Genomic DNA, 24,665 nt, shown 5'->3' on the forward strand with positions numbered 1-24,665 from the left:
AAATTATATATTTGTTTATCACAGAGGCATACCAATCTCATTTATAGTTCATAAATTTCACTATTTTCTGAACTAGTCTTTTCTCAGCATTTACCAAATCTCAGTTCTTGTGCATTAGAAATTTGTAGCAAAATATGCTAAAATAGTATTAGCCTGTAATACCCTGAAATTGGCTAAAAAGACACTTTTTACATCCAGAAACTGTCAATTAATTGAGTCTTACTTGGGACAAAAAAAAAAGGACGTTTCAAGCTAAATTAGCACACATTTTTGTCATCTCAATTCTATTTAAAGTTATTTAAAATTCATTAAATTAAAATTTATTTTGAATTTTATGGTTGTAGTTAAGAGGGAAAATATACTACTGTCAGCTATTACCTCACATTGCAAGACAACCAGCCTATCGAAAAAAAAGAAGAGGTAAATTGGGGTATGCTTTGAGGTTTCTTCCTCCTGCACATCTAGCAAAAATTATCTCCAGAAGATGTATCTCTTAGAGGTTCCAAGGCTTTCCACAGCATGGAAAGGAAGTGCCACTGTGACATGATGACTTTCTGCTGCTGTTTTGGTACAACAGGAGCATGAACTGCCTCATGTCTCAGGTGTTAAGCACTTTGAATTCCAGATATTCCTAAATACTTCCCTGTCTGAATACACTTATTTTGAACTATTGCTCTTTTCTGTTAAAATCATATTTTAAAGAAATAGTTGAGCAAATATAGCTGTTCCCAGATTAATTCCACATTACTTTTGCCTGGAAAATACAGAGATTGTGTTCATTTGGTGCTCAGTTATGTGGCAAACCCTAGAAAAAGCCAGGATATTATATTCTACAGCTTGATTCCATGTCTTGTCTTGAAAACTGTTAGCAATTGAAAACCAGCATAAAATGAAAGGATGGGCAAATGATTGCTTCCAATCTAAAGCAATGCAACTCCTTACCTAATGGCTTCAGGTTGTTTCTGTTCATCTGGAATTTGAACACCATTAGTTTCTGAAGCATGAAAAGAAATTGAAACAACTAGGCTTTCTATTACCAGAACCTGTAATATATAAAAAGTCTTTAGAACCAGAATATTTTAAACCAATATCAAGCAATCACAGAATTGTTAAGGTTGGAAAGAACCTTTGGGGACCTAGTCCAACTCCACTGGCAATGCAGAGTAACCTTATGGGCATCCTAATGTACGTGTTCATCATTAACATATGCCTTTGCTTTCCAGTTCTGTTGTTTCCAAACCAACAGCAACAGAAAATTAACTAGGAGCAAGCTTTATGCATTAACCAGCCACATATTGCATAACAAAATGCACATCTTCCCAGTGAACTGAAAGGAAGACTGCTCTAGGCAGGAGGGAAGAACATAGCAGCACAGCTCTTCTGCACTCTGTTCAAAATGTGAACATTCCTTTACATGTAGCTTTTGACCTTTCTTACATAAAAGTGCATAAATTGAAGAAGATGTAAAGCACAGAAGTAACAAAAACATCAAAGTCCAGAAGTTTAAATGGAAGTTTGATGAAAAGGATTGCAAGTTTGACTCATACATTTTCAGCCCTGGGATAGGATGTCTGCAGAAAGCTGGTCTGTGTCACATCAGATCATCAACCTGAACTCTGCATTGGAGAAAATCTTGACTAGAGCAAATGCAAATGAAAACAACAAAAAAAAAAACCAAACAAGAAGTTCGAATAAGAAGTTAATAAAGCAGGGTGTGCAGAAAGAGTAGTTCTTACAGAGTCAGTGTACCTTGACTACACAAGAAGAACTGAAAAGGACCTCTCACATTGTCTGCATAAGAGTAGAGTTAAATTTGAAAGCAGCAATATTGGCAGGTGGCACTGTAACACACCTGGACTCATAGCAGCAGGTTGTAGCACCTCTTTCAGCTCAAAATCAGCAGTCCACATTCCAGAAGGAGTGGCTGCAAATTAATTTATGATCAAATCACATGAATATAAATTACTAATACAATGAAAAATGGTCAAAAATAATTAGCATGAAAACATTTCTATCAGAAATGAGTGAATGTCACAAGTTTTTTCTGACTCTCGCAGAAAGCTTCCAGCTAACATATGCAAATAAGTCATCTTGTCTTTAAAAAATTCTCCTCAATAAAATGGAAGCAAAATCAACAAAAAGTTACAGAACTATGAGGATTACTGAGTTCTAAGGGAATTGAAAAGCATATTTCAGCTCCTTCCTGTAATGTAATGAAGGCAAGAGATGACCTACAATTCTTCAGCAACAGGACCTCTCATGTCCCTAGTATGTATCTTTTTAAAAGGCATTGGCATCCTGACAATTTCAAAAGGGACCAAACAAACCTACCACAAAAAGATTTCAAAGTGGACAATCACAAAACAAGCCTCCAAAGCAAACCTTGTCCTTCTTTCACTTTAGGATGGTGATTTCCTTCTCAAATACTCTTTTTTTTGGACTCTAATGCAACTTCTCTTATGTAAGCAGCACTAAAAACCCTGGTGTTGACTAATTGCCTCCAGTACAGCACAATTTTAAAACAGCAGGTTGTGGCCTAACTAGTGAGCTGGTGTAAATCCTCCAGGGCTGTTACAGTTCTTTGCTGCTAGAAAAATTCAGTTTTTAGTTTAAAGTATAAATACACATCACACTAAATTACATTACAATGGAAGTAGCACGTCTCTAATGCAGTGAAACAACAGAACATATGGAAGTTTCCATAAATGTGAACAAAAACTCTCTGGTTCAATATTTCAATTATTTATTGATAGAAATTTTTTCAATATTTACTATAGCCCACTGGGGCCTTGCAAAGCCAATCCTTCTTTTTAATAGGAAAATAACATTTTTGAGAGGTTTGAATTATGTCAGGGGATAAGTAATTCAAAGATTGCTTTATGACTGACACATATACACCCAGAGATACAAGGAGATTAAAATCCTTTGGCTACTTGAGGCATGAACCCATTCTGTGTCAATCTTCCTCCATTTGTTTCTGGAGACTGACACTGAGCATTGCTCATGAGTCAGAAATGCATCAATCTTTCAGAGAAACAGGAGAGAGAGCTTTCATTTGCATTCACTTAAATAGATGAGATCAGCATTGAATTCCATCGGAAATGAGCACTTCTGGGGATGCTGTTTTTATTACCTCTGCAGTGATAAAGGATGGCATTTACAGAATGGACTTCTGAAAAGCAAGTGCACAAATCATTGCAAGCATACAGTGTAGGTACTAACACTGCTATGTGCTGCTGCAGCCAGTTTCTCTGCTCTTCTGAAATCAGAATTCATAGCTCTAATTCATAATTAGGCTAAATGCTTACTTGGCTGAACAGTGCTTATATGGCCAACATTTGTGGTTGAAAATATTAAAAAAAAAAAAAAATCAATGGCTATTGGTTCATCCTCCCCAGAGCTTGTTTCCTATAACATACTTAGAATTGCAGGCACTTCAGCCCTACATAATTCCTCAGTTGCCTTGATGGATTATAGGATAAAAATTCCTACTATCTGCCTTCAATAAAAATGGTAATAAATATTAAGTATGCTAAGCAAGTTTAATATTTTTTTTCACCTTATTGTTGTAGGCAATGCATTCACTGCATAGCTCAAGTCAGATAAATGAGCTGGAGTATTTCCTAAATTGGTTTCCCAGACAATAGACCTGCATGGATTACTGCTCTTCAATGTGGATTTTTATTTTAATCTCTTTAAAAATGTACTGAATAAATTTCTAGTCTTTTTAATTTTTTTAAAAGTTATGATTTTGCAAAGCAAAAGTGTTTAATCTTATCTGATGATAGGCTTAAAGAATCACATGATTCTGATGACCCACTAAGTGGGTCTACCATGTAATGTAATCACACCTCTTTTAGAAGTGATAACATTTTCATCTCTACTATTTTATGTGTTATGCCTTAAATGCACTTCTTTGTATCCTCCACAAATGGCCTTACACTGCAAATGATATTAACACATTGAAAACTTACTGTTTGGTTTTGTTTGCTTTGCTTTAGATAATGGGCTTGCCAGTGGTTGCTGTCAATTCATATATTTTTGCAATTCAATTCCTTGAGTTTCCATGCTTTTGCAGTCATCTGTAGTATATCTCACCCTTAATCTTATCTCTTGCTTTCCTGCCTGGTAGAACAAAGTACTCAGGTACTTCATGAGCCCTGCCAAATAATATTTTTTTCTTTGGCTGCTCATCTAATCACAACCACATTTAGTAAATACCATATAAACAAGCATAACCTTCTTTGTCAAACTGTTTAGGTCTACCTGAAACATTTTTATCTGAAATACCCACTATTCTTCTAGACTTCTGATACTGAGCATGGTATATATTTTTTCATTTATCATTTCTTCCATTTGTTACCACTACTGTGCCGTGTTGTTGCACCACTTGCTCACTTCCTTTATTTTTCATAGCACAAAAAATTGATAAAATTATTTTTAGAAAACTAACAGAAGTTTCCACTACTACTTAGTGAAACAGAGACAAAAATTAAACTAGTATTATAAAGCTAAACATAGTACATTCAGAAGAAAGGCACTGCAGTTTTCACTATTTAGCACGGGAAGAAGAGGAGACACTTTCATAAAGAATACTGTCTTGAATGATATATATTCAATTGGTCACTTGAACTTATTTATTGCCATTTATGGTCTCTGAGACATTTTTGCTATAAGATTCCGGTAGTAGAAACATTAGGATGCTTTAAAATTGGATTGTTTCTTCCTTTCCTAAAGCTCTGACACTTTAAATTAGATGTGCTTAAACTGTAGTACTAAACACACTGCTGCAAGATAAATAGTAAACAAAGACCCAAAATTACCACCTAGGGTAATGAAAATAAGGCAGGAATAAAGGTTATATGATATTGGTTAAAGAGGTGAGCAGCTACTATTTTCTTTCTTTAAACATACTTGCATACATTTATTTGTTTTGTACACACAATTTGCTGCGTATCGTGAAAGACACAAATGAATAGATTACTATGTTAAAGATGGCAAGGTAGCACAGTAAAAATACTTTATAGGATAATTTGGGATGAGCTGCATAAGAAACAAATCATGAAGTCAGAGCTCTGGTATATCACGCATACCAAATATATGACAATAAAACTTTTATTTGCTTCCATCCTACTGTTTTATGTCAAATAGTTAATAGGGAAAAACTGTATTAGAAATGTTTTTGCAGTTTAAAGATGTTTCATTATTGGTATCTCTTTTTTTCAGAAGATTGGGGTTTTTTTTTTTTACATCTCTTCATGAGAAGTGCAACCTCATCACTCAAAATCTTCTAACATTTACACACCTTTTCAAAATTACCTAAAATAAGGTGATGACCTTTTATACATTAGCACACAGATATCTTGGTATCATACAAGGAGATCAGGAAGCAAGGAGATCACCAGATACAGAAGCAGAATAAAAGACAGAAACCACGGGTAAAAGGAAATTTCCACTCACTGGCAGACAGAGTAGATCCAGAAGACAACTTTGGTTTGGCATTCCCTCCCCATTATTTCTTAGGCTGAGTAAGACAGGAAAAATTTCCCTAAGCTGGTGTAATGGGCAACAAATGTTGGGTGGGAACAGGGTTTCAAAGTCCTGGAACTGATTGGGAAAAGCAGAAATGGAAGCAAGAAAAGTGGCTTGAATTGTGGGAAACTAATAATAAGAAAAGCAATACAAGTAAAGAAAACACTGATCAATTCTATCAGGAACAGCACTGGAAACTGGACTCCACAGGAATAAGAATCACACCCATAACCTCTGTGGATGGAAGGTATATCATTTACACTAGCTGAGAAGCTTCCCCAGGACAGTAAGGATTTTGTAAGAGAAAAGGGAGAGAGAAAAGGTGAGAGAATAAATGAGAGGGAGAGAAAATGAGAGGAAGAATACTGGCTCATGGAAGATCAGTGGTATAATTTTGACTAAAACAAAGGAGCCAATGTTTTACCTGAAAAAAATGAAATAACAACCTGAGGTCTGTATATGAGGAAAATTATTCATTTGAGGAACAGGTACTTTTGCTTCTCCATTTAGTCTAAATGAGGAGGCAAAATTGCATTGCTCTACTGTATTCATTATTACAGATTTTTTTTTTTAAACACTTTACTTTCATTTCTTCAACACGCTTTTAGAGTGCATAAGAAAGAAAGCCTCTAGGAATTGTAAATGCATTGAGTGTTGCTTCAAGAATACATAAGGAATTACATACGTACTTTTGCTTCAATAACTCCTAAAATTGTCGTCTTTTTCTTTGAGCCTGTACTGGTGTTATTTTCCTTAGGATGATCAATTTTATTTACTTTCATTGGGCCTTTGCTGTCATAATGCAACTCTGTTTTTTTTTTATTTTTTATCCCATCACCCATAAAAGCCATGCCTCACAGGAATAATTCTGCATCTCCCAGAGTGCTGAGGTTCATCTGTGATAAAAACTATAACCACATATGAATCATTCAAGTTTCCCTCCAACATTTTCAACTACGATTAGTGAAAAAGCTTGAAAAATAACAGGAAAATAGGGAAAACCCAGAATGGTTTATTAAATAGCTGAGTGACCTTGATAATTACAAATACAAATGTATTGCAGATGACATTTCAGAGAATTAAAGCTGTAAAGATTTAGATAAGTAAAATGAAAACAAAAGCAAAGAAATAATGCAAGGAACTACAACTCACCTTTCCATTGAGGAGGTATATTTGGCATGCTACCTGCTATTTAAACAAAATTTCCAATACCTTCCATTCTTCCTTCACAATTTTATTTTCCTGAGACAACATTTTCAATGTTAAAAAAGAATTCACAGATACTCTGCCACAATTTCCCATTTGATTATCCAGTAATTTCACTATGTAAAGCGTTAATCAAATCCTAATTCTTGCTTCTTTTTTGAGACAACACAAATATTTGCAAATTATTGTTCTATTTCAATTCTGAATTATAAAGTACATACTCTCTATCAATATTTCCTGATAAACGTAGTCTAGTAGAACAATTAATACCATGTCTTCCCTTTGAGAGAAAGGAAGGAAGAAGGCAGAAAATATCCCTACTATCCTTCACCTTCTGCTTATTGAACTACAGTTTTTGGGTAATGATTCTCTGAATGCTAAACATTTTTTCACCAAAGCAATTTAGAAAGGTGATGAATGAAAGATGTGGGCTGACCTTTCTTTTACTGTCATGATTTAGAGACTCATAAAAGTTATTACTCACTGCCAACACTTTAACAACTATTGCTTTTTAAAGTTTTTGCTTACACATTTTCTCTCCTGCAACATAAATATGGATCCAAATGATAAAATGGACAGCATTGTAAACATATGAATTGAGTTATACTCATGACAAGGGGAAAGACTCAACAAATGTCTGCCTAATGCAAGTATGTAGGTGGAAAACAAAAGGTTGGGGCAATTTTCAAGATAATTTCATTCTGAAATGTTATATATGTCCTGAAAAGAACTAGAGTGTCTTGCCAGAGGAGTTTCTTATCAGCATAATGTATTTCTTGCAAACAGTATTTCAGTTTCTCTATCAGACCCACACAAAGCAACTGCTCTTTCAAAATATATTTTACAAAATTCACTTAATACAGTGAATTTCAACAGCCTAAGAGAAATGAATTTTAAGTAAAATTAATCTGTTGTCTGAGCATGTTTGCACATAAAGTAATAAAAAACATCCATGGAATAAAAATTAGTTCAATAGAGTCACAACTTAGACTGTCAGCAAAGGAGAAAACAAAATAAACTCATACTTAGAAATTTGGAAACGATTCTAAAAGAGCAGCGTAGGTCATACAGAAATATTATGAGTCTGTAAGACTCCTACAAGAACACTGGCACCATCCCCTCTATTCCAGGCACCCTTGAACCAGACTCAGCAGACAACACTGAATTCATCTAGGTACCAAAACCTAGATACATTTAGAAATTAAGACCACATTTGTACTGAGTGTACACTGAAGAAAATTTGCAAAGAAAACCCTGTCCCATTAATGAATCATCAGCAGGCCAACAAAAACACATTAAGAAATTTCAGAAGAATCCAGAAGGACCCAGAAAACTTCAAGGCCATATTAGAATTTGTAGCCCCCAACACAAATGCCTCATTCACTTTTTGAAATTTTCAAACTACTTTAAGAGAATTTACCCCTCATTTAGATATAGTTAAATATTTTTCATAGTCTTCTAAATTCAGGAAAAACTTAGCATAAAAAGAATAGAAGTGCATTTAAAAGTAGAATGGAAATACATTTCTGGGATTGAAGGTCTCATCTATAAATGCAATTTGGTCTTGATCTGGCAGAACAATTAATGAGCAATATATCCTTTTTTTAATTTTACAGCAAGATCTTTCTACTATTCCATACCCACAACAACCTTCTGAAAGAAGTCCTATTTTTGGGTCTATATTACCGCTTCTCATTCAAAAGTGAACTGTAATCAGCAGGGAGCTCTTCAACATTCTTAGGAATGTTGAAATACAGAAAATACTTTGGAAAGTAACAATATGGAAAACCTGGAGACCTGAGCTAGCCGATTTAGTATTACAGTTAATATGGCTCTGTGGTGCTTTCCACGTGCATTGTGAGTGTGTAATACCATCAGGCCCAACACAAGTCTTGGAACCATTTATTCAACACATCTCTGTTGTCACAGAGATTCTGCAGCCATCAAAAGAACCTTGAATGAACAGTACTGCCACTCTCTCTTTTTGCCAAATCCACATTACCTTGCAACACAGACATAGCATCTCTAGATTTCCTTGTTACCATAATAAACCTTACTATAACTCAGTTTGCTTTTCCTGTTTTGAAGAATTACAACACACACTTCTTCCAACTTTACAAGAAAAAAGAAAACACACAGCTCAATCAAATATTGACCAAAATTACTGATTTAAACATGCACAAACAAAATGATTTTTCCTCTTTGAATTTCACATATGATGATTGATTTAGTCAGTCTATGGGCAATTCGCTACAAACAGCATTTAGGTATGCAAGTGTTGGCTCAACAGTATTCTGTAACCCACAAAACTGCTGAGTATCGCAGTTGTTTCTGTGAGGGATTTGGTATCCTATATATGAAACTGTAGCACAAGACAGTAACTATGTCAAAAGGCCCGATCTAATCTTAGCATTCAGTACTTTGTAATTACACTTGGGGTTTTTTTCCTGGTTAGAGACACATTTTGCACTGTGTCACATGGTTTCTTCTTTGAACCCTCATTAAAATGTAACAAGGCAATATAAAAACTGCTGGAAGCTCTGTTGTACTGGGCTGTGCTTAGAGAGCAAGAAGGTTGCCATAGATTTTTGTACACAAGGTCCTCTTCAATGAAATGCAATATTCCATTGTTCGAGTACCTGTTCCTGCTAAAAGACAGCACCATTTCTCCCCATCACTTCTCTTTTCCCTCCTCTACAAAGATGTTGTGCGTTTATGTTGCTACTGCAGTTGTGCCATTCCTTTTTACTCATTTTCAGTTATGTTTATAAGCTCACAGAATTTAACAACAAATTCTAGTCGTGCTTTGTTGTTTTTTGAACTATTATATAAATTATTTTAGGCAAGCACCTATATGGATGGATGCAGTCAAACCCAAATTATGCTCCAAGTCTCAAGCCTATGCTGCAGTCAAGCTAACACTGACTCAGAAGCTGTCTCAGGGGAGCACAGTTGTTAGCACAAAACTAACAATTCCTGTACTTAACACAGGCTTAGTCTTTTTCTGTTCCAAAAAACAGTATTTTCTAGCTTTACTTTATAGAGGAAACACTGTCAAAAAAAAATGGTACAGAATTGGGAAACAAAACTTAATTCTATCTCTGTTTTCCTCCTGATTGAGGACAAGCTAAGCTACTGATTCCCATCACATCATTTGTCTGCTTTATTCATTTACACTATCAGGTCTGCAAGGAAGGGAATCTCTCCTGCAAGCTGTTAGCAAAGAACTCCATCACACAAGGGCACTCTGAGCTCTCTAAGAAAGGGGAAGTCTGTACTAGTACAATACTACTGCTATTATCAGTAGTAACTTTTAAATTGCTTATACTGAGCAGAATTGTTTATCAATACATACTACAGACCTTACTGCCAGAAGCTTTGTTAACTAATTTTGCCATTCTCTGGGGCAATGACAACACTATAAGCAGTCGCCTCCTGTTAGAACACTTCAAGGTCCCTGATATGCAGCTACCTCATGTTTATTCCATTGGTGACCCTGTCATGGTTCTTCTTTCCATCCTAGGATTGCTACAGGAAGATCTTTCCACTTTTCTCCCATACCCATGATAATCTTCTGAAAGAATATTTTTGGGTCTATATTAATTAATTACTTCTCATTCCAAAGGGAACTGTCATCAGCAGGGAGCTCTTCATCATTCTTTGGAATGTTTAGCACACTTAAGTGACACTGTTTGCTAGGCTTTTAGGAATCAGCTTATTGCTCTAATTCCTTCTTATGAGATTCAAATTTACAGATCTCATTCTTCATCCAGTCATTACCAATCTTTGCTTACCATGGCTCTAATTTCACTACTTGTCCCTTCGTCACTAGCTCAGGTACTGATCTCCCCTGTGTACAGTGGAATCAGAGCCTCATCTTCTTTTCTTTTTTCAAGGGAAAAACACATATCTGTGGTACCAAATTAAATGCCTCCACACATATTTCACTTTTATCCCTCCTACAAATTTTTACTGCTGTTGTTGATATTACTTATTTAAGATCTTGATTTGGCACCTGATTTCTAATAATAATTTCTCTTTAACATTTGTATATTTCAGCTTCATTTATTTTTTACAAGTCTCAGCTATGATGAATGATTTTTCTTCTCTCCAAACAGGAAAACAAACACAACTTTCACATTCTCAGTTATGTTTTGTATCAGCTGCCTGAGATTCTAAGGTAGCTGTCAAGCCAAATCTAGTTGTACTGTGAGCTGTGAAACCAGTAAAGTTTGCTGTCCTGGAGTATTTCCTATATCCCTACCCCATACTCCTGCAATTACTGCAGCTTTTCACATGTCCTCTATAATCTCATTTTCTGCAATACCATCAGTTCTTTTTCCTGACCTCTAGATTCTTCCACAATACCTTGGGCAAATAAGTTCAAAAGTAATTTACAAAAAACAGAAGGACAAAATTATTTTACCAAAAATTCTAAGCTATTGTAAATGGAAATAATGTAAAGCATCAGCTGAGCAGAATTTTTCTTATTTTGCATCCAAATCCACAGATCTAGAAAACTACAGTTAGTTATTTTGCTCATATTTGATGTTAATTCTGAAACTACAGATGCAACATAAATGCCAGCAGTTAGTATTTCACTAGCATGCAAGTTTTTATTAGCTTCTGCAAAAAACCCAGACAGCTTACCACAGGAACCCAAACACCTCAAATATTCAATTCTTCTTCTTGTGTTGACAAGTTTCCAAGATAAATAAATATACACAATTAAAGAAAAAAAAAACACACAGCAGCAAAGTAGAATCATTCAAATATCTAGAATAAAAGTGAAGTTGATACATGCTGATGATATCATTCAGTGCAATATTTAAGACACCTAGACACAGAAGTATAAATTGTACCATCTGAAACAGCTTTTGAATTTCCTATCTGATTTAGAAACCAAGAGTCTAAGCAATGAATCTAGATCCAGTTTACTAAATAATAGGAAGTCTTGACTGGACATGATAATTATGACAAAGCAAAAAAATTACATGATCAGGAAGTCTATATATCCGGAACACCATTTTTAATTTACCCTGGCAACAGACTATATGCTGTAGCCAACAACAAACTTGGTTGCAAGTGTCAAACTGGGCTGAAAATCTGTGTTTCATGCTGTCACAAAATGGCAGTAATACCAACACCTGCAGCTTGCCAGGAAAAGCAAAGTGGTTCAGAAGCTTCTCACAGAGCAACACAGACACTCCAATCTAGCAACTGGCAACTGACAGCTTCTACAATTCACATGACTTTTTTCATTCTTACACTTTTATATATATGTTTTCACATGTAGGTGGAGCACACTGCAGGTATGCATCAACACTATTCACAGCTGATGCACTGGAGACTGGCAGCAATTCACATTTCTATATCTTCCTTTGTGTGCTGGAATTCCCTAAAGCCCTTTGCAAAGCAACAAATACCATACCCAAGGAGAAACAGTGATAGGTCATCAATACCATAGTGACTTTCTGTACTCAGACTTAGCAGCCATTCTGAGTACAACAATATGTCTGAAACATGAATACAAATTAATCTGAATATTTCTGCATGTGAGGGATCTTTTATGCAATCATCTGCATTACTGCAGGTTGTATCTGCAGCTCTTTGATACCACTGTAGAAGGATGGCAATTTGATTAAATCAGTATTTGCACTATGCTGAAAGGGCAGTTAGGTTTCCCCAAGTTTCCCAATTGTCTTAAATATGTGATCTTATGCTAAACCCTGGCTATTGTAGTATGAACTGCCAAATGCACACCCAGGGTAAACAAAATTATTTATAAAGCAATTGCAACTGCACTGGTAGCAGTAGCAAAGAGCAACTTGAACCTATCTTTCAGTGCTTCGTAGTGCTCACTACAGATGAACAGAAAGAAGCATTTTTGAAGAGAACGGGTCGCTAACCTTCAGGAGCTGAAATTCAGATACCTACTTATAGCCGCTCTTCCGTGCTCCCTGCTCCTCTTTTAGCTTCACACATTTATGAGTTCAGTGGTCTGGAGAACACTTTTGTGGGCTTCCTGATCTGGAACCACCCCTCCAGCATCACACACCTGTGCAGGCATAGCAGCACACGGCGCAGCAGCAGCCGTGTAGCTATCCTCCAGGGGTCACAATTGGGTTACAAATCCTATAAAATGTGATGACTGTGCAGCCTGATTTAGAGCAATTTATTCACATCCTTCTTCATTAAGATTCAAATGGAATAAGTAAGATAGAAATTGAACAGATACAGAAATTGCACATGGCTTGCTTCTGTAGTCAGTAAACATTTATTCACCAGGCACAGCTCTCTCTTGTGCTCTCTCTCTCATATTCTCTCTCTTTCCCTACCCTTCCTGCTTGCTGTTTTAATGCATAATTAAGAAGGTCAGAATTAATGAAGCAGTGTGGAGTAAAGTTCAAGGAATCCCCAGGCACTATTTATTTTATTAGATCTCAGGCATGAACATCAGATTGGCAGCATTAGAGGCAGAGGCAGTGTAGCTGGCAGCAGTCCAGGCGAGAAGCTACCGAGGGATTCTTACCTGCAGTGTCAAGTCATTGCTGAGCTCCCTCCCTGCAAAAATCACCCGCAGCTGGTCAGCTGGAACTCCCTGTCGCTGGGCAACTGCCTCCTTCAGCTGGAGGATGCTGGAATCTGAACCAACCTCCACGGGGAAGCCATGGCTGGAGTTGAACCTGACAAACACTGAACAAGAGCAAAAGATGTTTTTAAGAGAGGATTTCTCATGACATGTTTATACTAGAATGACAGCAAGAGGCTTACTCTACAATTACAGGAAGGATTTACTATTTTCAGAGAAAAACTATTAATACTCCAGCGTGGTATTTTTAACCCCCTCACGGAACAGTTAGTGACCAATACATAAAACACATGTGCTTCCCCTTGGCAGCATTAGAAATGACATAGAGCATTTAGAACCAAAAGAAACCCAGCTAGGCAGCTGTCCAAGTAGTTGCTGCCTGGCAAAACAGATTTTAAGTTCAGTCCTAACCTTCACAGGCACAGGGCACACGCATTTTCTGTGCCCCTCGTGCACTTCCCCAACACATAAATAAATGCAGGAAACTGAGGTATGCTCTGGAGCCAAAATATATTAAATTAAACAAGGAAAAACAATTCTTTGTTACAAGGTAAAGTGCAGTCATACAGACTGGTTTCCCACCAATACAATTCTACAGAAGATTATGATGGAGAGGAAATCACACGCTAGTAGAAATCAGAACCACAGAATTCTCTATCTGGGAGTGTTGTATTACAGCACAGTCATTTCAGAGTTCACTAAAATATCTGCAGTACATAACTCCTGTCAGCATCCACCTTCAGTGCAGGAAATCACTACTGCACCAGTCATATCATTTTTAGAGCTGCAGCAACTGGTTTATACACCCAGAGAAGCCTGGGAAACAAGCTCATAAGCTTCCTGCCATTCAGCTGGCAGAGCTGTTTTTCATAAGAAGCCTGAATGTGCTTGTTGAGCCCTTGGTCAGGGGAGGGACTGCAAGATCTATGAAACAAGAAAAAAACCCCATTGCATCCATATCAGTCACGGAGGTTGTATGTACAGTAGACACGCTCCCAGCGGACTGCTTCGACCAATACCTTCACAGGCAGGAAGCAAAGGAATTAACAAAACTCAATATAAAACAAAAAATCATTTATGTCAATTATACCTGCCACCTAAACTACCTGGGTATTGATTGCAACAACCAGTCTTTTTAAAGATTTATTTCCTATTCCCACGACCATGCTCTAGCTGAAGATGTTACTCCTTCGCATTTTTGTTGACTGACAGAAGCATAAGCTCAAAAGTACTTATAGAGTTTAAAGAAATAACTTTTTGTAAAACTAAAAATAGGAGTATTAATTTTTTATTTTTCCAATGAACAGTCTACCAGACAGCTCCAAAGGTGTCAGATCCTTTAAGAACATTTGAATATGGCTCAGATTGCTACCATTGTTTTTCTCAGTCACCAACATTGTAAGTATTTGCAATGTCACATCTTCAATTCAGATCTGGCTTTAAGGGGTAAGGCCATATTCCAATAAAGCTATATGCAACATTTTAAGTTTTGCACTTGAAAGTACCCTCTTAATGTACTAAAATTCAGGGTAAGATTTCAAAAAACAGTGTTAGGTCAGTGCCCTTCAGTGTGTTATGCAGCTTCCTGCAGTACATCTCGTTATGGGGTTTGATTTCTATTAAAGAGTGTTCTGGAGGTAACTGTGCATGTTGTATACTCAGACTGTTCAGAAGAATCAGTGGAATTTCAATTTTATTTTTATTAGGGCTTAGAGACCAAAGGAGGATGTGTATATGACAAACAGGAGTTACACCCAATGGCAATTGAACATTTCTCATCTTTCCAGGAACACACACTGCTCAACTGCAAATAAAATTATCCATGCCAATAGTGAAATATATAGTTAAATCAATGGGGATTACACTTCCTTAATATGCAACACTGTGACTATATATATGTCTAAACATTTTAAGATCTTTATATAGATATGCTCACATACACACATAAAATGCATATGTATATTTCTAAAGAGCTCTTCCTAACAAATATATAAACCTCTTTCTCTTGAGTTTTCCAAAAGCCAAAGCCATTGGTTTTGGAAATGAAAAAAAAAAAAGAGTCAGCAGATACAGTGACTATAATTCAAATGAATTCAAATGTGTTGGTAAAAGGAAAGTGCTTGATGAAAGAATTATAAAAACAGCACAATTTAAAATAATTGCATAGTGGTATTTATGTATTTAAAGGCAGTATAAACTAAACACACTTACTGGAAGTGTAAGTGAAGTTTGACATCATGAATTGCAAATCCTTCTCTCAAATAAACTTATTTTTATTTAGTTACAACAGGTAACTCCTCCTTCTGAGGAGGTATCGGAAATTTAGTCTCACAATTCCTACCACAAGCAAACATGGGAAATTAGTGTGAGTGCATCATTTTTCACTTCACAGCACAGAAATCTGAAGAGCTAACCTGGAAAGAAAGACTAAAATGCCAAATTTGCTTGTTGGAAAAATCTTTCAACCCACAAATATTTTGCCCTTAAGCACTTCCATTCTATTATATAGTCTGCTATCCAACAACTCTTTTTAATGCAAAAGAACATGAGAGATCTTTGCTCACTTGCACAGAGCATAAAAAGAATGAATACAAACCTTCAGTCTGTGGAATAAATCCAGAATTTCATTAATATAATATTTCAAGCTGTCTTTTTAGGAAAAATAAACTTATTTTCTTTTTGACATTTTACCTCAATAAACAAATAACCAGTACCAAGTTGATATTCTCAACAACACACATTATTCGAGAGATCACAGGTGAAGTTGTGCAGACACTACAGACCTCTTCTAAACAATACAGGTGTTGAAAAGACTTAGAATATAAAGTTTGTCCACTGGAATTTAAATAAATATTGACTTAACAGAAGATAAGAGAATTTACCTGAGGCCTAAACTGCTGGCAGAAATCCAAAAGAAATAAACAGAGTTACTCAGACACAAGTACATGTGGTAGGTGTGTAGGGGAGTTGCAGAATTTCAGTGAAGGCTAGAAGAAACCTTGGGGGCAGGGAGCCCTGCTGCAATGTCAACAGGGCACATTCCAGAGTCCTGGGATTCAGCAGTCTGTCTTCCTTGGCAATTCATATCAATTATTCCGAAGCTGTAATCCCCATTGTTATTAATCCAACAGGTTTTCCAGTTGTTAACAGAGAAGACAAATGTAAAATATTGGAGAAGCTTAGGCCTTGTCTGCGAACAACCTGTGAAGGCACAGTCTTGATACAGAGAAGCAAAGCAACAGAAGGAATTGTGGCAAGAATGAAAGGAAGTTGTAGACAGCTTTACATTGCTGCTTCCACAACACAAATTTCCTTTTTAGTTTTGACAGAAAATAACCAAATCTTTTTCTTCCTTGAGTAGTGAATCGCACAATCTTGCTTTGCAGTACAAAAGAAATGCTAAAATATAAATGCATCATTTGTGGCAAAAGAATGCACATATTTAAAATTTAAGATCTTAATAAGTTCTAATTCCCATTCTTCCCATGGACAAAAAAAAAAATGTCACAAAAGTTTAACCTAAAGACAGTGTAAAGCATGGGAAACTTTTTTTTTATTGTTAAAAGCCCTTTCTCTACTGAGGTCAGGTGAGAAGAACTTTGACATGTTATTTTCCTAAGACTAGAGGGGGAAAAAAAAAATCTTGTGACAATATCTGTTTGTGGTGATCAGATCCTCATTGCCTCAGCACATGACTTGAGAACACAACTCTTCTTGGCTCAAAAACCTACATCTAGACTACTTCACACTTGAAAGTATTATCCCTTCCTTTTCAGTATAAAATTTCTTATAAACTGTGATTAATAATTTATCCAGTATAGCTAACCAGCTTAGTACAGATCTCAACCAGAAAAATTCTCAGAAAGGATAAGCAAAACAAGAGAAGGTAGGAACTGAGACAAAATCCTTGCCTCCAGATAAAGTAGGGCAGGAATGTTCTGGAATTCCCTCTATTACCACACAACTGTGTATCACCTCTCGAGGCACAGGATGAAGACAGCTGTTCCAAGTAGCTATTTTATTTCAGTGAATAAAATAAAAACCTATATAACATAACATACTTTTCGCATCCCTGGGGCTTCTGCATCTTCAATCATACAAGATATTGTTCTAGTCTTTTAATCTTTAGACTCAATTAGTATTAGATACATTCATGGATACTTTATAAACCCCAGTCAATATCAGCTGCTGCCTGGAATTTGTACAACCTAAATTGTAGAAATGAAACTGTAGGATTTATGCAGTCTCAGAAATTAGCAGCAGAGCATAAGATAATGGGATGGCACTAAATCTTATTCCACAACTTTTTATTGTTATTTCCTGGTGCTAGGGGAACTGCAAAAAGGGTAAGAAGTAAAGCAAAAGACTAAAGAGAAACAAAAAATAGAAAAATATGGGTTGAAGATACACTGAAGACTGAGGTCAGGATTGAAAAGGAATAAATCAGAGTTGTGTCAGGCTTGTATTACACAATCAGTTTGTACATGCTAATGAAGGTCCAATTCAATGGTTAAACAACTTTGTGCAAAATTCTTGGAACTTGGACTTTCCACAGCAACTTAAGCAGCCTGGAAGTGATGTGGTCCTTTTCTTCACGTATCTGTGCATTTAGGCTCTGCACTGGAAAGGGAGACCTTCCTAACACCTTTAGTTCCCAAGACCATTGGAGAGCAGGGTGGTTCAGTGTTGGAGAATTTTGCTCAGAAATGGCTTAAAAGGCAGCTGTGAGGAGCAAATTCTCACAGCCTGTTTCTGTAAACAGCTAAGTTCTCAAGTCTGTCTTCAATAACATGGAGGCCTTGAGAACTTTCATAACAGGGTGAGAAAATAAATCTTGGATTCAATAACAAACCACAGGTATTGAAAACAAAAGGAGGGGTTAATGTGTAATCTGTGACCTATGGTGAGCTCAGGTTTGCAATACGCATGAGCCTAATTAACACGGTTATAAAAACCTGCATTTTGGATCAATAAAAGGGAGTTCGCTGCTGATCAACAAGGATGGGTCGTCTCCCTTCGCTGTCAACAGTTCAGTCACCTCCACGTTAGTTTGTACTTCCACTACGTCAGGTCCCACTTTGGAGGCAGTCACTGACACAGAGCTCCGGCCAGCTGGCTTGCCCAGCTTTTTCCTTGACATAAGTATGTGATAAAATCTCATAGTCATTGGAATAACCAGTCCCATAGCACTTCATGTAGCCCTTTGATCAATTAGCAAAAATATCTTTAGCAGTGTCCAAGAAAACTCTCAAAAAATCTTTTCATCAAAAAGTTGCCAAATACCAACAATTTGGAGCCAAGTTGAGATAGCAGGAGCCCAAGTCTTGATGTCCTTGCACTGAACATTCTGCCAAAAAGTCCCTCAGAAGGAAATTCCCCTAGAAGGAAATCCAACTACAGAACCTCTGCTGTCTACACAAGGAGAGAGATAGTGTCTCAGAAATAAAGGATTTCATACATTTCAGTCTGTATGGCTAAAAATCAACAGCTTGAACACTACCTCAAGATGAGTGGGTTGCCATTGCAGCTATTGATGCACTGCTATGACATTTTCCTGGAAAAACGCCTTGCTGTGTGTTTTGCACCAGGTCCACAGTGACAAGCATATGCAATGAAGTTAACCCTGACTTAATGTGTTCCCACTCACTGCTGAGCCATGATAACTGGAAGGATTAGGTCTCCTCCATCACTGCATTTGTGAAATAAAATTAATGCACATTAATGTAAGCCAACTTCACAGCCGCAGCAGAAAAAGAGCCTACACAGGCAATAAGTGGCAACTCATTAAGCTGGAGTAATTTGGTTGCTTCTGATCATTTGTAAATTACCTTCACCTAACGAATGATTTTATGATGTAGTCACACAGAGCGATGTAGTAATGTAAAATAAACAACATCTATAAAACTTCACCCTTGGTGAAAGGAATAGACTCTCAGGAAAGCATCTTTACTGCTGGCTAACACCAAATGAATATCATAAAAAAATGTTCCTTGATCTTAAACTCATATGATAAGATTGATATTACTGATGGTTTTATTTACTTTTAAAATAAAAATAACAAGTGGGTTTTATTCAAACTACTGTTTTGGGAAAGCAAGACATTATTATTCATAAATTCTAAATATGTACCAGATGACAGTTTTCTACAAAGTCATAAGCAGCACAGAAAGGGTGAATAGGGACAGGAGATTCACCTCCATCACAAGATTTAGGGCACATCATAACCAATTTATATGAACTATGTTCAAAAGAGGCAAAAGCACTATGTTTGCCCACAGTAGTAGCAGCAGCCCTTCTGGAAAACTCTGCCAGAGAAGTGGTAGATGCACAAGGTATGAATTTGGCTCAAGGGGAGAAAAGAAATGGGCAGTTTCAGGCAGCTCAGGAATCTCTATACTAGAAACAAAAGAATAATATCCACAAGTATGTAATAAATAGCTCATATGTACGTTTTGAGCTCAGAAAAGCAACACCTTTCAGTCATATGCTGAGGCAAAGAGGAACTTATAACTACAAGGAAAGTAAAATAACAGATGCCAGCACACAATTTCCCACCCCGCTTCCCCCCCATTTTTAGGAAAATACATTTTAAAGCTCCTGTCATTTGGAGTTAAAAATAGTTGGAAGGACATCAGGGAGAAATAGAGAAATATCATCTATGCCTGCCCTGTGGTCTTTCTTCAGAAGCATCTGCTTACAGTTGCTGCTGGAGACAATAACACATTTACAGCTAGATTTTTTCGTTTTTTTTCCAGGGGTTTAACCAAACGTCTCCTCTGAAGAGCAGTCTTCTGCAGATGTCCTGGGTTTGTATTTCCATACACATACTCCAATAAAATGTAATACTGAGTAACAAGCAGGCAGGTTAACAGTTTCCTCCTGACTCCTCACGCTAGCAAGTAACCCAAACCAAGAACAGACGCAAATAAAAAAGACAAGAGCTCAGCACCAGTCTCTTTTTTTCCTCCAGAGCTATGCGTGCACATGCAGTTGCTTTCTTCTATTGCAGTGAAGCAATGTTTAAACTCAGCAATTCTCACCGTAACCTAATTTTGTTCTAGAAAGTATGCCTTTTAATCCAACACATGCTAAATTTGTCCAGTAAATTATTTCCTGTGATTAATTCACTCAGTTTTAGTATTCTCTTTTAACTGGAGGAATTCACAGCTAGCTAACTCAACTCTACAATTATGTTGGCATTTCCTTTATAAGTCTCTTTAAAAATGCTATTTTGCTAGCTATTTTCGCCCTGATTTACTGGCTGCTTATGTCAGCACCAAGCTGCCATGAACTTCCTTGATACAGAATCAACCTAAATTCATGTTTCATTTTAAATAGATGCATACAGTTCTTTAATGTGCTTGGATATGGATAAGAGTCTTTCAATTCCACATATTTCAAGCCATATGCTACAGCTTTCTGTATTAATAGGAAGTACTAAACTTAAAAATAAAATGTATACTCTTGCAGCTTTTAAATTACTCCTGTCCTGTGAAAGAATGGGTCAGTATTTTTGCAAAGACAGCATGAGTTCAATGAAATTTGTAAGAGGGTCAGAAAATCTGAAGTAGGACATACTGCAACAGATTTAAGCCGTAAAAGGAACAATCAAGGTGAAGACTTCAATAGGGAGATTCCATCATTTTAACAGTTACACTTATTTGCAGTTCCACATGAAATTTAATATAATTTTCTTGAAGCATCTACATGCATCTAAATACCAGAAAACTTGATGGACAGCTGAAGTTCCAGGCAAACAAATGTATGATAAATTTGGCGGCTGTCGCACTTGACTAAGGACGGAGATTTCTCACCTCATGAAGTATGGTAGATGCTCAGTATAGAACAAAACAAGTATAAAAATTGATAAAATCCACATTATAATGTGGATTAAAATGGCATCTATGTCATCAGAGTAGCTATGTAGAAAAACACCTGCCCCACACATAACAAAAAACAAAATTCCCAGAGAAAACATATCTACATACCCAGGTGTTAACATGGAAACTTTTTGCTTCACTTTAACTTTTGCAAGAACTAGGAAAGTGACACCAAGTCAAAACTCCAGGGAATAACCATTGTTACAGCCCTGTTAAGTGCAGGACAGTGGGCTGTACAACCACTACATGGCTGGATGCTGTACAGCCAAATGCATTGCTTGAAGGGAGAGGAAGAGGCTGGCTGCTCTGGAGAACAGAAAACTAACAGGGCTTCTTGCCTTGGTGTTTGCAGATCCAATGTCAGCTTTTCAATGTCCACATTTCTTTGCTTTTACTCATCCCATTGGAGGGGATCCCAGTATCACTACAATCACATCCTAATTTGTTTTAAAAAGCACGATAGGCAAATAAAATTTATTTTCTTTAATGAAAACTTAAAATTAAGGCTACATTCTGCCACCTCTTTTTTTCTAAAGTACCTCCATTTTACCAGTTTACTGATAAAAAGTTCTTGACTTGCAGGAAAATCAGCTTTTGTGTTCTGGCACAGCCCAATCCCTGCCCTTCACCTTTAAATGCTAACTTCACCCTACTCCTTTCAAACCATGGCCACCGTTTTTCTCTCCCAAGACCTCCTTCTCACAAGTAAAGCCAGGTCAGTGGCAGAGCAGCCTCAAGAGACACTACCAGGCAGGCCACTGGGGACACCACCAGCCCTGACTGTTCCTGCCTGGCTTCCCCAGAGGCTCCACACTCTGCCCAGGGCCTCTGGGGTTACAGTCTCTACCTCAGCCACACCATTTCTGCAGCAACTTGGAGTCTACCCGGATGGGTTCCAGTTAAATTCTTCAGGCAAAATTACATCTGTTAAGGATGTAATGTAAAGACGAGTTAAAGATCATAAGTAATTACACTAGCTTTTGTAAAACTATCTTAGCTGGCAGGTTAACCCCTTAAATCAAAAGAGAACTGCAAAATGATTGGTAGCCAAAGAAATTTACAATTGTGTCATAGGAATGCGTACCCAGCTTTTCTGCCGAACTTGTAAAAATAGAAGTTCTTGTGTCTAAGCTTGAAGATTTACCATATATAGAAAACAATTTTCTCTCTCTTGAGCTTTTCAAAGCTCTTCCCACCCTTGTTTGGTTTTGTTGTTTTGGGTTTTTCTTAACATCAATTTTTCCTATCTATCTCACAGCCAAATAATAAGCACCTCTAAGTCCTTGACACACAAAATACCCAGCAGCCACTTTGAAGAGAAAAAAACATATGGCCCAAACTGACTGCCAAAAATAGTCTGACATTCCTACTATAAAACTGCTAGTTAGCAGGAAAAAAGAAAAACCATTTCAAACATCTCAGTGTCACACAAGAACCCTGAAAACTCACTATATTGTCTGAACACACACACAAATGCATTGAGTCTGCTTAAAATTTACACAACATAGTCATTTACACCCACCCCTTAAACATACTAAATATATTATTAGATATATATCTAATAATATTTATGTAATAATTTATAGATATATTTATGTTTAAACCCCTAAATTCAAATGCCATTATTTCAGTACAGAGCCAAATCCCATTCACTGAACAGAAGTAGACACGAGCTTGCTAAGTAAGAATATGGGCTCCAATTCACAAAAATGCTTATTGGGCACATGACTCAAATGCTATTACCAAAATGAAAAGTTAAAACCCCCAAATAATGAAGGGTTAAAGTACAGTAGGAGGTCTCTCAAGAGATCAAAAAATTGTGATGCACACAGTATACCAATTGAATATGATGGGATGAAAACTATGAGACTTTTCACATAGAAGCAATTTTGCTTCTGTTTTGTTGTTTAGGTTTTTTAAACCATCTCTAAGCAGGCTGAAATCATGTATAAATTATAGAAAAGCACTGCAAATACTGAAGACATGCGGAGCTATGCTGTGCCATAAATGTACTGAATAAGTTTCTTACCATTTTACCAATTCTCTGCTGATCTGTTTTTCTGGATTTACCTTTGCTGTCCAACACATCAGCAACTTTGAGGAAGATAACAATGATTTCTTTCTTGGTTACCTCTAGGTACATAGATGTGAACTTAGACATTTCAAGGCTTGCAAGTTTATAATTTTGAAGTATAACTCACAAAAAAGCTAAGAAATTATAAGGTTTTTTAAATTAAAGACTAAGATACCTATTTAAAGTAATTCCATAAATTTTATAATGGAGGTTTCATAATCTCAAGTTTTAGCTTATTGTCATGTTAGCTCAAAAGGTCTTAAATATCAGAATATGAAAACTGTTTATCTAGTTAGGCCATAACTCCCCTGGAAGAACTGTTTCCCCTGTCACATGTACTGAAGCCAAAGATTTTCTGGGCATCTATAATTTTGAGAATGCCAAATAAAGAAAATTATTCAAAAGATTTGCTGTGTCAAAAGCAAGATACACAAAAATTAAAATGTGAAATAACAGCTGAATTGATGATGACAGGATCAATCTGTTCCTTCTTACTTGTTTTAAAACAGTTTTTAAGTTAAAATATTCATTTAAGTAAATCAAAATTAACACATTTCCCTCCCCCCCAAAAAAAATTCCTAGGAGCTCAGAATGAAAATTCAAAGAATCCTAAGCAAAGCATGAAGTTAAAATTTTCTGAACAAAAAGAAAAAGAAATCTATGATTGTAATGTAATTTAATTCCCTATATATAGGCTATTTTTCATTGGAAAAGCTGAAGTGCTGTGAGAGGCCACTAGTACAGACTGCACCTATCATCCAACCTCTGTGAATGGGTCACTGCTGTCAAAACAGATCTCCATTGCACAGTTCCACAAATTCTCTTGCAAAAATGCTGGTTGGCACACCTTATAAGAGTGGGTGGAAACAGAAATGCACCATCATTTCTGTGAGGCATGTGAGTTACAATACCTATTGAAAGAGAAGAGTTCTTAGCTTTGGTTTTGAAGGCTGACCGTGCTGATCAATTATTTCAGCTTGCTAAAGAAAACGTGGCAGATCAGTATTAGGTTATTATTTTGGGCTGTGTGCTGTGTTTCCATTGCCCCTTGGTGGAAAGAATGATGCTAGAAGAACAAGTTAGTTTTTCATGTGATTTTCTCTTTTTCAAAACATATTTTAAAGCCTGAAAGAATGGATAGCCTTTTTTGATGAAAAAAATAAAAAGTTCTGCATTCTAACTATGAATATTCCCAGAAGAAGATGCATCTCAATGTCACAAACACCTCAGTACTTCTCAAGATTTCCTTTCCTTCTGTCTTTCTGACAAACCACAAGCAGCTGCAGCCCATCTCTCCCTGTGCCAGTGCATTTGTCAATTAGTTTGAAGGAAATCACCCAGCACAAAAAGCAGAGCTCATGATCAGACAGGAAATTATAGT

At 36.6% G+C, this 24,665-nt stretch overlaps 1 protein-coding gene across 1 annotated transcript in view; it reads right to left on the reverse strand.

Moving 5' to 3' along the window:
- Positions 1-24,665, reverse strand: part of PRKN (parkin RBR E3 ubiquitin protein ligase) — a 679,301-nt gene that overhangs the window by 540,317 nt on the left and 114,319 nt on the right. The window contains 1 exon segment of the mRNA XM_058020484.1: positions 13,271-13,434. Coding sequence (XP_057876467.1) covers positions 13,271-13,434 — 164 coding nt within the window.

The sequence above is a fragment of the Melospiza georgiana genome, chromosome 3, assembly GCF_028018845.1.
Source record: "Melospiza georgiana isolate bMelGeo1 chromosome 3, bMelGeo1.pri, whole genome shotgun sequence".
NCBI lineage: Eukaryota > Metazoa > Chordata > Aves > Passeriformes > Passerellidae > Melospiza > Melospiza georgiana.